The sequence below is a fragment of the Eptatretus burgeri genome, chromosome 9 (genome assembly GCF_056783735.1).
Source record: "Eptatretus burgeri isolate ZD-2024b chromosome 9, Ebu_testis_v1, whole genome shotgun sequence".
NCBI lineage: Eukaryota > Metazoa > Chordata > Myxini > Myxiniformes > Myxinidae > Eptatretus > Eptatretus burgeri.
The window spans coordinates 13,943,291-13,955,000 of record NC_140969.1 but is presented as its reverse complement, the minus strand read 5'-3'; the positions used below and the strand labels follow the sequence as shown (position 1 = coordinate 13,955,000).

General features: G+C 43.0%; 1 protein-coding gene across 5 annotated transcripts in view; it reads right to left on the bottom strand.

Moving 5' to 3' along the window:
• LOC147019566 (transcription initiation factor IIA subunit 1-like) overlaps positions 1 to 11,710 on the bottom strand; it is a 97,150-nt gene that overhangs the window by 63,793 nt on the left and 21,647 nt on the right. For 2 of the 5 annotated variants that reach the window (XM_085894134.1, XM_085894133.1), the window contains exon 2: positions 8,857 to 8,958. The exons of 1 other annotated variant lie outside the window; for it this stretch is intronic. In XM_085894134.1, coding sequence (XP_085750260.1) covers positions 8,857 to 8,958 — 102 coding nt within the window. Of the gene's footprint in view, positions 1 to 1,702; positions 1,821 to 8,246; positions 8,268 to 8,856; positions 8,959 to 11,710 lie in introns of those variants that run through there. 2 more of the 5 variants (XM_085894135.1, XM_085894137.1) reach the window with 2 other exon arrangements.

Sequence of the window (11,710 nt, the reverse complement as noted above, 5' to 3'; positions counted from 1 at the left end):
GATCCCTGGAGCTCATTCGCCTCACAATCTGTTACAACCTGTCTTTAGTTGACTACATCACCAAACTGGCTTCTATGCTGTCAGACACCTCAGGATTCTCCACAGAGACAAGTCCATTCTGTATTACTCAAATTATCGTGTTCAAGGCCTTCTTTCAAAGCATCATGGATTATGGGACATGGGTCTACATTCTGTGCTTGTGAAGCCAATTCCCATTGTGTTCCCCGAGTGAGTACCCAGTCCAAAGCTCTCCGAGTAAATTAAGTTTCTCAGCAGGACGCAGAGTTCAAAGGTCTGTTTTTTTCCCCCCCTCACCACAGGCAGGCAAGTTTAGTGGTCTTTGTTTATTTACTCATTATTGACATTGCTCTTCCTGACCTCTGATCCTCTTGCAGTCAGCCAAGTTTGAATCAATTCCCCCAAAATCCCACATCCGGTTCCCCTCCCAAATTCTACGCAGAACCCTCACCTCTATTCAATAGTACATAGAACAGACTACCAGTGTCTGTCTACTGCCCCTCCATTCAGTCTCTTAACTCAGTTTTTCAAAGAGTCCGATGCTTAACCATTAGAGGATGATATGACCTAGATTTGAAAAATAATTTTTTGGTGGGAGACAGATGGTAAACTGGTGGTGGAGAGGGTAGGGGGAGAGGGGGTTGTTGTCTTGTTTTGCTAAAAAAAAAAAAAACACACAAACAAAAAATACATTGGCTTCTGCTTTCGAATCACAAATGGCGGTACCATCAATACAATGAATAAAAGTGGAATACAGAAGTTTTCATTTCTGCTCGACTTGACAAGTACAGAATTTCCTCCTTTTTTGTTCACAATAACATTTGTCAGCATGGCACAAACCACTGGCGGTTGGTCTGCAATTGCCAATTTTATCGAAAATGTCACCATTTTCTTTCCAGATTGAAATAAGGTAGCACTCACTGAAATGCAATCAGTTTTTCACTGTCATCATTGAGCAAGGGTTAGTCACCTACGCAAAGTGAAACCGTGACGATTCATCATGCATTTGCACCATCCAAGGCTGCCTCTAAACTCTGATTACAACAGCTGCATCTCTCGAGCGATTTCACTTGCTTTCATTTAAAAACAATGGCCATCCCTTCATTTGGTTTTTCAGTTAAAAGTTATCAGTTAGAATTTGTATTATAACATTTTCGCAAACCTATATTTACCGGTCCTTTTTCAAACCACTCCCCCCCCCACCCCCATCCCCCACTGAGTCCATAACAAACAAAGCAAGTTTTGTCCATATATCTTGCTACACATATTGTTTTTGGCCCCATCTCTCAATGGTGAGGAGTAAAAATTTCTCAGATCTGAATCTTCACTAAAATATAATCAATCCGTCCTTGTCACACACCCAACCTGTCCAACAAGTTGTCCGAATTTATCCATAACTTTTGGAGATACCCTGATCAGAGATAGAAAGCCAAACACACAAACAAACTACATCTGGATCTTCATCAAAATTGAATCAGATCGTCCTTGTCACACTCAACCTATCCGTATGAATCCATCCATAACTTTGAGATATCCTGCTCATAGTCAGACAGACATACAGGGGTGATGACATAATTTCCATTCACCTTCAGTGGTGGAGGTAACTAGCCAATATACTCGTAGATTATTACGCAAGTATAGTCACATAGGATCCAGAAAAGAGGAAAGAAGTATTACAACTCACAAACTCAACGACAACTCGGCCATACATGCTACCCATCCATCTTTTCCAGCTCTTCCAGTGATGAGTGAAATGCACCTTGTCTGTCCCTGTGACAACATCCTGCCACTCAGCAAATCATCTATCGAAGAAACAAATGAAGCCTTTCAATAAAGTCCAGTTCTTGCTTTTGCAGCTGTCTCTGAGAATGTGACAACTGAATATGATGGACATGGCATACATAAACCGAAAAAAAAAAATCACCACCAGGTTGCCATCAAATATATATTTTTACAAAGAAAATGATGTGTACAAAAGGAAGCAGGCCTGTGGAAATAGATGCAATAACTTCCTTTCCCCTACAGTTGCTGGATTAGATTGCAACAGAAGTGTGCGATTAATTGAACAATGATTTTCGATGAAAACCAAGTTAAAGGAAATGGAATCAGGGGTTCGAAATCATCGTGGAATCTGCACCGTTTAGTCAACAATGAGAGAGAATATTGTTACGGATCTGGAAACCATATGCATTCAACATACAGATGTCCCAAAAGTCAGTTATGTCATTAAGTATGTGTGTAGTCAGATCCCCTTCCTGTCTAGTGGGAGAATCAAAGGTGTGTGTTGCGATTTCTTTTAGATAGGTTATTACATCTAATAAGCCATCTAACAACCATCCCATCCCCCATCACGATCCACCGCCAACCGGCTGCCTTCTCGCACCCTGACGTGCCGAGGCGGGATCTCATGGTTCCAGTTTCTCGGTTTCCACAAACGTTGCAACTCTTTCAGGACGACCTTTGCAACATTGATTCTGTTGCTCGAAAAGTATGAACCCGCGTGGAAGAGTGGGTGGGGTTTCCTGGCAGGGGCCGAAATCCCACCCAGAAAGGGCGAACCCATCGGAACCTGTCCAATCAGGGCGGGGAGTGACGTCTGTTCGAGCGAGCCCCGCCCCGTTGAGGGAGGTCCATAAATTCCTGAGCACTCTCTGAGGCAGGGGGTTGTTACGAAGGTTGTTCTGAGGTTTTTGACCGGGTTGTGGTGGTTGAGAGTCGAGTGAGAAAGAAGGGTCTTGGAAGAAGTCCTCCACGGGTTTCTGACAAGGTTTTGGATAGGGCTCTGAGGGTTGTTGTTGAGCATGCAGTTCTTTTGAAGCGGAGGGTTGAGCAGAAGGTCGTGAAGGCGGTGAACGTGTCCCTGCTGGCCCTCTACAAGGAAAGGAAAGAGCGACCCTGACCACCCTCCGTGAACCCCGCTATTCACCACCCGAGCTCCACACTTGCGACTGGGGACCAAACCAACGACCATTGTCAGGTGCCGCACTATGGAGCACCCCCTTCCTCAGACAGTCAGGTATCCAGCTGGACTCTGACCCCCAGCTCGTCTTTCTCCTTGGCTGAGAGGGTCCAATAAAGAACTCTGGGTTTATTTTCATTTGTGTGTGTGTCTGCGTGTGGGCCCGTCTTACAAGTGGAAACTGTTTAAGTGTTTGTTTTTGATCATTGTAAATATTACTTGCATATCCACGTTAAGTCTTTCCTGTGTCTTTTTATTGTAAATAAACAATTGTAGAAATGTCCCCAGTTCGTTTCAGTCCTTTCTTGAATTGATCCAGCATGGTTCGGATCTGAGTTTCGGCGGGGTTTTATCCCTGGTAATCGGACAATTGTTGCCGGGACGTCCTGGGCAGGCCCGCTCGACTGCATCCGGGCCAGAAAGGTGGGTGGCAGAGTGATAGTCGGTAGGTGTAATTTTACCGCTGCCGGTAGAGTGAATCCGGTTCGGCCAGACGTTCCGAGGGCGTGGATCCCCGGTAGCCGAAACCGCGTGGTTACTTAGGTACATTGGATCGAGACAAAATAACCCTACGCCACGCGGTCGAGATATTGGCGTTCCACGGTTGGTTAAACGACCCGCCGGCTCGCGGAGTTATCCGAGCGACTGCCTACAATTCCGGGGAGTTTGGTGGGAGACGACGCAACCTCCCCCACCTAGTGATCAGTTCTCGCCACCGACCCCCGGCCCGCAACAATATTCATGTTTGAGTTCCCATTAATTGTTAATGAAATGTAGTTTGTCCATCAAGAGTGAAACGTTCTTTTTTTGATTGCCTGACATGGGATTACCTTTGTGTAAAAGCCATCTCTCGCACGTGTCATAAGCTGGAATAACCTGAGCAAAACTATTCACATGTCCTTTGAGCAAGGGCAAGACAAAACTAAACAATCCAAAAGTACTTCATGACTAATAAATTAATAGACTTCCAGCAAAAGTACCTGTCCCCATAGACGGGAAAAGTTTAATTTGATTAATTTATATTATTTCACGGACTTTAAAAAGGTTAATTGCATTGGATTCCTGGTGTCACTCAGAGCCAAAGCTCTGCGTTACATACACCACCCACTGCAAAATCATGGTGCAACATCGGGCGGCGGAGGTTAAATTTGGCTAAAGAGAGGGCAAAATATAGCTATTTAAAATTGTTACTCTTTGAAGCTCTGTGTCACATCGACTTTAATCCAGATGTTCATGTTGATTATAAAAGATTACTGGAAGGGACAATAAAGTGACCGACTATACTTCATCAAGAAAGGTGAAATGAAAACGCAAAATAACCAATCAGCAACTTTCCAAACGTAGTGCATGAAGCACCCGCTGTAAACGGGAGACACAAATGCATGGACAGATATCACGGTTCCTTAGATATTGTTGCGGACCCTGCATCGCGGGGGAGCCACAAGGGAGGGGTTGTCTCGGGTTACTCTCTGGACTCACTGGGAATCGCAGGCCATCGCACACGAATAACTTTGTGTTGTAGCGGGTTGCTAATCGACCACGAACGCCAATAACTTGACCACGTGACTCCGGGTCCTCTGTGTAACAACCGTTTACCTAAGGACACGTGACCTCCTTATCGGGCAATATCGCCCTCAGTACATACTTGCGTTATTTAGATTACCGACCAGATCAGGTGCAGCCGAGCGGAGCTGCCAAGTACATACCGGCTATTTAACAGATAATTGGGGAATAACGTCCCGGCTAAGCTAGGGTGTGGGCCATATTGGACCAATGGAGGAAGAGACAAATACAAGCTGGGAACATTTCTAACAAACACATTTATTTAAACCAGGAACAAGGAAAGTTATGTGGCACAGTTTGGGATTTATTGCAAATGTAAAGCAGGGAAAGCAAGGAATTTGTGGGGTGCGGCAAAAGGCAAACAATATTTACAAAAGAAGACAGTGCAGATAAGAGTTATCCCTAAAATTCTTATAAAGTCTTAACTTATGCTATGACAGGTGCCATCACTCACACACACACACACACACACACACACACACACACACACACACACACACACACACACACACACACACACACACACACACACACACACACACACACACACACACACACACACACACACACACACACACACACACACACACAGTTGAGGATTAATGACCCCTCAATACCTGGTGGGGCCGGCGGACCTGCGCAGCCGAGAACGCTGAGGAAAGCGGGGGAGGAAGAAATAATGAGGGTGTCTAGGGTGAGTGTTTGAGAGGTGCAAGTGGAATGCAACGTGGGGTGCGGCATAGTGCAAGGAAGAAAGTGATGTGCAAGTCAGTTTATTTCACTCTTAAGTTCGCTCAGAAAAGAACAATTGGGCGGACTTGCCCGCGTTGATTGCTCTTTTGCATCCACAGTAGACGAGAGATAGATGGTAGAAGAAAGATGCATGAGAGAAAACATCCTATCGTAAATCGTGTAAGAGTCTGTATGTGAAAGTGTCGCTGCAGGATTGAGCCTAAACGAGTGACGTTGAAATGGAAGCAGTCTCGGCTCGCAGCAGTAATGCGTGACCCCACGCCTGGTCACGCTGACTCGATGCTTGTCCTTGTGCCGCTTGTCTCTCTGGCGAGCTCTGGCATATTCGGCTCGACTCTGTCCCCGGTGATCTCTCAGCGATACTCTCCAGCTCTGTCCCGTCGATAATATCAAAATGAGCCGCATGCATTCCTTTTATAATCCCCGGACAAGGGGAGGAGCCAAACATTGGATCAAAAGAGGCTCTTAACGAAATTGAGCTCCCCTATTGGTCCACAGCGGTCATAGCCACACCGTGCCAGGCCCTGAAGGCGAAAAACGGCTCAGTCGCTCATTAACGGGGCCACACGTAACAGCTGCGATCATTACATGGAGCCGTGGTTTTTGGGGGCGCTCTCTGGACCCAAACGTGCGCTGGCCTTCATTCAAATGCAAGATTGTAGAGAAATCCTTGCACTACCCGTAGGTCCTTAAACGAGCTCCAGCGCACATTCACGCTCCGAGTTATGCCCCAAAATAACCCGACCTTGTCTCCTCCGAATCCCTCGAGGCTGTGGTAAGTGTTCGTTGAGTATGTGGCAGTTGAGGCAGTTGTAGAGCAGCAGGAGCACATTGTAGCATTTGTAGTGACGTAGGAGTACATTGTGGTGAATTGTTGTAAGATCCTTGTAACGAGAATGTGAATGATGGTCACGTTTGTAATGGAAAAATGTAAGTGTGGGTTGTTGTGGGGATTGTTAGTAGTTGTATGAAGTGGTTGTGGTGAGTGTGGTATAATTTGGTGAGCGGTATAAAAGCTCTCAGATGAAATGGCAGTTGAGTATTGGGGCGCAGTTTGAATGGAAAATTAGTGCGCAAATGCAAATGAGGCACTCACTTGGTTACTAATGGTCTTTACTGATTTGCGTGCATATTTCGTGTGAGAGAAATGGAGAAAAGGAGTGGAAGAACAGCAAGGGTTGCAGATTAAAGAGGTTGAAGAAGTCTAACTGAAGGAGTCCCACACAAGGCGGGGTGAAAAAAAACCGCAAAGATTGAAGGCCAAAGAACTCCAACTGAAGGAGTCCCATGCAACACATCTTTCCCCTTTACCCACAAGACATATGGAAAGGACTAATACACATACGATTGAAATAACTGCCTTGGAATAGCTGTCTGTTGTGTGCCATTACTTTGGAGGCATGTGGTTTTACAGAACCACAACAATATAGTATGTGTATGTGTATGTGTATGTGTAAGCACCTCCCGACTGTTCTGGTGAGCATCACCATGGATTATGTCCAACGGTAAAACTGCATAATTCGCACAGAACAACCATCCGTCTGCCACCCAGATGATTGTTCCTGCTCATGCAAACCATTCAACCAGAAGGCAGGTGATGTGATCGGCGGGAAAATCGAAACATGTGGAGTGTGACGAGCACTCCCCCGATCCCTATTGGACACAGTCCACACCAAAGTGTCGCCTCCAACACTCCACATGTTTCGATATATATATATATATATATATATATATATATATATATATATATATATATATATATATATATATATATATATATATATATATATATATATATATATATATATATATGCGGGGTATGCTTACACAGCGTAAGCATATGAACCGTGCTTCCCCATTGCTCGAGTCGCTCAACTGCATTTCATTTTTCATTTATTTATTTTCATTTACAGATACTTTCCGACAGTTCTGTGATTTTTTTTTCCCAGTGTATCGGCTTCGATGTCCGTTCACACACAAAATTACCACGTTTCCCCATCGTCTCAGCTCACTCGCCTGGATTTTTTCATATTTTCATTTATGGATGTTGTTCAACGATTCTGTGATTTTCCCCGGTTTCCTGGCTTCAATGTCCATCGGCACGCAAAATTTCAGCTAAGTCACCCAGAAGGTACCAATCTTTAATATCAGTCAGCGAGTCGGTCAGTGAGTGGTTAGAAAGAGCTTTATATATTACATAAATATTAGCAGGGCCCAATGGAAATTCCACATAATATAAAAATGTGACTTCAAGACCTCAGCCCTCTTTCTCACCAACCCCATGTCCCCCTGCCCCCTCTCCCCCAAACAGGAAGAACTTTGAAAGGGGTCCTATTTAGTATGCATGCACCGCATTGTGCGAGGTCTCTCGAGATGTTTGGAGGTCCCTTGAGGTGCTTTTCATGAAATTAAAAGAAATCTGTGGAAAAATTAACATTAAAAAAAAAGAAATTACACATTTGTGGGTGAAGCCAAAGTAGCACCACCAGCACAATGTAACTCCCCCCATATCCCTCTCTTTCTCCTCTCCCTGCAGCTGGGAAGAGCTTTCAAAGGGATCCTATATGGTATTTCAAAACCTTTTATTACAACGTAACCCCCACTCTGTCCATCCTCTATTCCCCCCTCTCCTCCTCATCACATCACGCCCGACCAGAAACGGCGATTAAAATACGTTTTCCCTTTTAAAATTTCAATTTGTTAGTTTCTTCCCGTTTTTTTTGGCAGCCAAATCCTAAATGATCTTAGCGATTATGAAAAATGAAATCAGATATCGAATTAGAGTTACGATAAAGCAGTGAGAGAGTCAGAAAGTGTGAGCCTTACAAAAGACGCCTACAGGGCCTCAGAGCTATGCAGTGTGAACAAAATGGAGATTTGATTTTGAAGCCCTTCCCTGAATGGACACACTGGAGGAGAGTATTGTCGTGTAGATAAGACTCGGCATATTTACCATCATTTTGCTGATGGATTTAATCAAAAGACAGCATGTTGTACTTCACAAACATTCTGCTCTTATCACTCCATCATTTGCCATTGTTCATCTTCCATCTGCTTGGAAGTCAGTTAACATCACCTTCAACCATCCTTGCTGCTATATAAGGCACAAGAAAAAAAAAAAATCACTCCTGCTTCGCTGCAAAGTTGCTTGCTTTGGTTTGAACCTCTGCTTAAAATGAGTGAAATTAAACATTTTGGAAATTTTGAACGATTCTCATTCAGATTTCAACATCACTGTAATGCATATTATCAAGTTGTTTGAACTTTCTTTAAACAAGAAGATGACTTGTAATACAGGATACCACTAGGTGGTGCTTTACGATACACATTTATAGAGAGAGAATTGGAGTCTTCCCCCCACTTTGAACTCCCTCCCCCAGATATGGTACCATGACAGAAACCAAACTTGGGGTACCCTTAGGTGACATGCAAAATTTGGTTGGATTTGGTGCAGTAGTTTTTGAAGCATATATAAAGATGCAAATTCACTTTTATAGTATAGATACAGGACAATATAATAAAAACCAGGTGACAATATTAAAAATAAAATTCAAGTCACGCACCTGCTTCAGCTCCTGCAAAACTTGCTCATCCACTCCCTCGTCAAGGAAGGCATCACGCACACTGCTAATCACATCTTCAATGACCGACTTGTACAGTTTTGGCTGGAAACAATATCCATATCATTTTAAAAGCATGCACCAAGTCAGCAATACAAAATTATTTTGGTTAAGTTGTAATTACCTCCACCACTGAAGGTGAGGGAGGTTATGTTTTCACTCCTTTCTGTCGCTTTGTTACTTGCAAAATCAAAGATTTTTCAAGTATATTGGTCAGTCGATTTTGTTATTCTGTCTGTCTGTTTGTTTATCACCTACAGGTCACAATTTTAAACCGATCTTCATGAAACTTCACCACATGGTAGGGTTTCTCATGAGGAAGAAGTGTTGTTTTTCAGGTCAAAAGGTCAACATAGGCCAAAGGTCAACAACAAAGGTGAGATTTCTAAAATCCTCAATTTTCATCCGATTGACTTGAAATTTGAAGAGGATTTATATTTCAGGTCACTGAATTGAACCAGCCAATTATTTTGGAGGTTAAATTTGTTTGATAGATTTTGCAAGTGCCGTGCTCTGCACGACATCTTCTTACATAAGAAACACAGACACAGGTGGAGGCCATTCAGCCCATCATGCCTGCGCGAACACCATATTAATTTATCTACACAAGAACACCATACTAATTTATCAACAACAAGAACACCATACTAATTTGTCCAAAGAAGAAAATGCAAACAACAAAATAATTCTTTTTATCTATTTTTTTTTTATTTTGCAGTTTTTGTAATTTTTTTCCTTCTTCCCCTCAGGGGAGGGGGCATGAGCTTGGTTAAAAAACACATAACACCAACCATACAACACCCCTTGATGAGACCCCCACCAACAGCACTCCATACACATGCACACAATCACCCATCAATGCTCAAACGACCGAAAAGTCTTGTTAACATCCCTATACCCCTCTATCTCCATAAACTTCCAGGTACATATCTAATTCTAATTTAAACTTATCTACTTTTTCTGCTGCCACTACTTTTCCAGGGAGACCACTCCATGCATTAACTACTCTCTGAGTAAATGTCCCCTGCCTTGTTACCATCTTAACTCTCCACTTCTTTACTCTCAGGCTATGGCCCCTGGTTCTATCACTGTCTGCTCTGTTGAATAATTCATCTGCACTTATTTTATCTTTACCTTTCATTATCTTAAACATCTCCGCGTAACTGCCTCCTTTCTAGTGAATAAAGCCCTGTCTCCTTCAGCCGTTCCTCATAGCTGAGTCAAGCTCGGCCCAGAATCAATCTAATAGCCCCGCGTTGAACCCTCTCTCTGGAATCTATGTCTTTCCTAAGTTGTAGTGACCAGAAATGCACACAATATTCGAGATGTGGCCCTCACTAAATTCCTGTACAATGTTAACACCACCTCCTTTGATTTAAAATAGATCCTCCTCCGAATACAATCTAAAACCCTATTTGCTTTACTGCCTACTTACTTTCCATATCTATTACCACCCCCAGAACTTTCTCCTGTGTGACACGCTCCAAAATTACTCCTTGAATCATGTAATCTCTATTTTCGTTTGTTCTTTCCCATCCCCAAAACCTTACACTTTCTCAGGTTAAACTGCATCCGCCAATCTTTGCAAGTATCGATACTTTCCTGAATCCGAACACCACCCCTCTGCTATCCACCTTGCGTCCAAGCTTTGTGTCATCTGCAAATTTGAAAAGCTTACTCTTTACACCACTATCCAAATCTTTGATGCAAATAATGAATAGTAATGGTCCGAGTACTGGTCCCTGAGGCACCCCACGACTTACAACCTCCCACTCACAGCCACTCTTTGCTTTCAACCACAAAGCCAGCTTGCAATCCAATTAGCTACCTGACCAGCCACTCTACAAGTGCTCAATTTGGCTAATAACCTCCGATGTAGTACCTTATCAAATGCCTTCCTAAAGTCGAGATATGCTATGTCCACTGCCTTTCCCTCATCCACTGAATAAGACATTGCTTCATGGAACTCTAAAAGATTTGTTACACAGGAACTATCTTTGGTAAACCCATGCTGACTACCTTTAATTAGTTTGTATTTGTTAAAATGGTTCCTCATCTGGTCTTTAATTAATGTCTCCAACACTTTCCCCACAACTGAAGAGATATTTCAAAAAATGTGTTGTTTGTTTGTGTGTAGGACATTTCAAAAAGTTGTGTACGGATCCAGATTAAATTTTGTGGACAGGTTCGGTGTGTGACAAGGTCAAACCGATTAGATTTTGGTGAATATCCGGATCCTGATCCGCCAACTGGTATTTTTAAAGTGATTCTTCACCATTGAAAGATCGGGCCAAAAACTATATACAGCACGATATCTCAAAAAGTTGTGGACGGATTTGGACGAAACTTGGTGGACAGGTTGAGTGTGTGACCATGATAAAAGTGATTCTTCACCATTGAGAGATGTGGCTTAAAAACGATATTTAGCATGATATTTCAAAAATGTATTGGGCCTGATATGTTCTCGTGGATCAGGCATTACGGGGCAGAGGTATGCGCTCTACCGAGTGCCCTTCTCATTCTACCTGTCACTGATTTAGTGATTCTCAAATAGAAAACCTAAAGTGGGGTGCGAAACAAATTATACTGAGCATTTTATGGAGCACAGAAAAGCAACTGGTTTTCAAAACAACTCAAAACGTTTCACTCATGGTATTCATACAGTGGTATTTTGTAGATATTGTAGATCAATCACAAGCACTGTTAACAATCTTTGACTACTTAAAGCCATCTTGATCAACAAACCTCACAAAAGATTTACATTGAAAACCCTTTCACAGATGTCCACAGTGAATCA